The sequence below is a fragment of the Nanorana parkeri genome, unplaced genomic scaffold, assembly GCF_000935625.1.
Source record: "Nanorana parkeri isolate BGI_ZX_2015 unplaced genomic scaffold, ASM93562v1 scaffold3981, whole genome shotgun sequence".
In the NCBI taxonomy this organism is placed as follows: Eukaryota; Metazoa; Chordata; class Amphibia; order Anura; family Dicroglossidae; genus Nanorana; species Nanorana parkeri.
The window spans coordinates 1-2,203 of record NW_017310248.1 but is presented as its reverse complement, the minus strand read 5'-3'; the positions used below and the strand labels follow the sequence as shown (position 1 = coordinate 2,203).

Sequence of the window (2,203 nt, the reverse complement as noted above, 5' to 3'; positions counted from 1 at the left end):
TAACGTTCTGTGGCGGGTTCTACGCTCGGCGAACGCTCTACAAAACGCTCAAACATCTAAATCGCATTGTATTCAATGGTCTGGTTCCCACCTCGGCACCCGCCCGTCCCTAACGCGCTACAAAACGGCCCGCGCCTGGAAAGATCCAGGGACTACTTTGGGCCGTTTTGTTGCGCGTTTCCATTGGGATACAGCCAAGTAGCCTTCGGGGTCGTGGAAAATATGCAATACGCCTGGGTGTGAACGAGACCTAAGTCTTACATTTGGGGTTAGGTCTGGTCAGACCTAGTGTTAGAGATAGCGTTAGGGTTAGACCTGGCGTTAGGGTTTAGACCTGGCGTTAGGGTTAGACCTGGCGTTAGGGTTAGACCTGGCGTTAGTGTTAGACCTGGCGTTAGGGTTAGACCTGGCGTTAGGGTTAGACCTGGCGTTAGGGTTAGTCTTGGTGTTAGGGTTAGACCTAGTGTTAGGGTTAGAGCTAGTGTTAGGGTTAGAGCTAGTGTTAGGGTTAGAGCTAGTGTTAGGGTTAGACCTGGCGTTAGGGTTAGACCTGGCGTTAGGGTTAGACCTGGTGTTAGGGTTAGTCTTGGTGTTAGGGTCAGCATTTTGCAGCACACAATAAGGTCCAGCACATGTGATAGGAGCTTCTGTACCCTCCAGAGACATATAAAGTCCGTTGTACCTGTGCGATCACCTCGACTCCAACTCCTCCATCCACTGAAATGTATTTCACCAAAATATTGGGACTGTCAGGGAGTCTCTCGGGGTCACTCGGGGTCACTCGTCTCTCGGGGTCTCTCGTCTCTCGGGGTCTCTCGTCTCTCGGGGTCACTCGTCTCTCAGGGTCACTCGTCTCTCGGGGTCACTCGTCTCTCGGGGTCACTCGTCTCTCGGGGTCACTCGTCTCTACAAATCTGACAACATGGAGACAGGAATGTGTCAGCAACAGATGAGGTGACGATCCTACAGGTACCGAGAACTCACCGGCGACAGAATCCACCGACAGCTCCAGGTCTGGCCCCTCCTTCTGCGTCATGTCACATGGTAAGGTGGAGGTTCTTCAATCTCATGGGATGGTGCCGGCTAATCTGCCAAAACTAGAATGAGAGGAACCCCATCACACCCCCAACATAGAGAGACAACTATAGATCCTGGTATAGAGACAACTATAGATCCCGGTATAGAGACAACTATAGATCCCGGTATAGAGAGACAACTATAGATCCTGGTATAGAGAGACAACTATAGATCCCGGTATAGAGAGACAACTATTACCCGCACCCCGAGCCCACCACATAGGGCTGCCCGACCCAGCCATTACCCGCACCCCCGAGCCCAAAATCTTGAGCCAATCAATGAACCCCCCATCCAGGCCATATTTGCCAAGAAGGAGCCATAGGTACTCATGTTTAACCCGATCAAAGGTCTAAGCCCTCGGTCACACCTGAACGTTTTGTAGCGGGTTCTACGCTCGACGAACGCTCTACAAAACGCTTAAAAATATAAATCGCATTGTATTCAATGGTCTGGTTCCCACCTCGGCGTATTTCCGCCCGTCCCTAACGCGCTACAAAACGGCCCGCGCCTGGAAAGGTGCAGGTGCTACTTTGGGCCGTTTTGTTGCGCGTTTCCATTGGAATACAGCCAAGTAGCCTTCGGAAACGTGCGTTTGTTGCGCAACTTTTCTACCGCGAATCGCGGTAAGAAAAGCGCGCGCCGGTCACGCGACAGACGTGCATATGCAATACGCCTAGCTGTGAACGAGACCTTAGCCTGATCCAATGTCAGCAGAAATTTACCCCAACCAGCATCCTTACAGCGCTCCAAGGCCTCCCGCCGTGCTTCTACCATGGACCGAGCCATGCTGGTGGCGGGATAACAAACCGCCTGCCACTGGTGATAATCGCCAGAACAAAATCTTTGCAAGTATCTTTCAATCGACATTAAGAAGGCTAATGGGGCGCCAGTTCCCAATCATGGAAGGATCACTGCAGATTGCATCATAGGGAGGGGGGGAACCCTCATGCAGACAAGGTAGGGAGCCAGGATCGTCTTATAAAGCTCGGCTGTCACACCCTCTGGCCCCGGCGTTTTCTAGGATCATCTGCAGTGATTTCATCAAAGGAACATTACTTTCCAGGTGTAGAGTCCAAAAAATTTAACATCCTTGCCCGATCCAGGCTCCTTCCTCCCAGGAGATCGG

The 2,203-nt window shown here is 51.9% G+C and overlaps 1 protein-coding gene across 1 annotated transcript in view; it reads right to left on the bottom strand.

Annotated features, from left to right (window-relative positions):
- Positions 1-1,036, bottom strand: part of LOC108803646 (oocyte zinc finger protein XlCOF6.1-like) — a 14,342-nt gene extending 13,306 nt beyond the window's left edge. Inside the window, exon 1 of the mRNA XM_018575470.1 lies at positions 974-1,036. Coding sequence (XP_018430972.1) covers positions 974-1,036 — 63 coding nt within the window. The remainder of the gene's footprint in view (positions 1-973) is intronic.
- Positions 1,037-2,203: the final 1,167 nt, after the last annotated feature.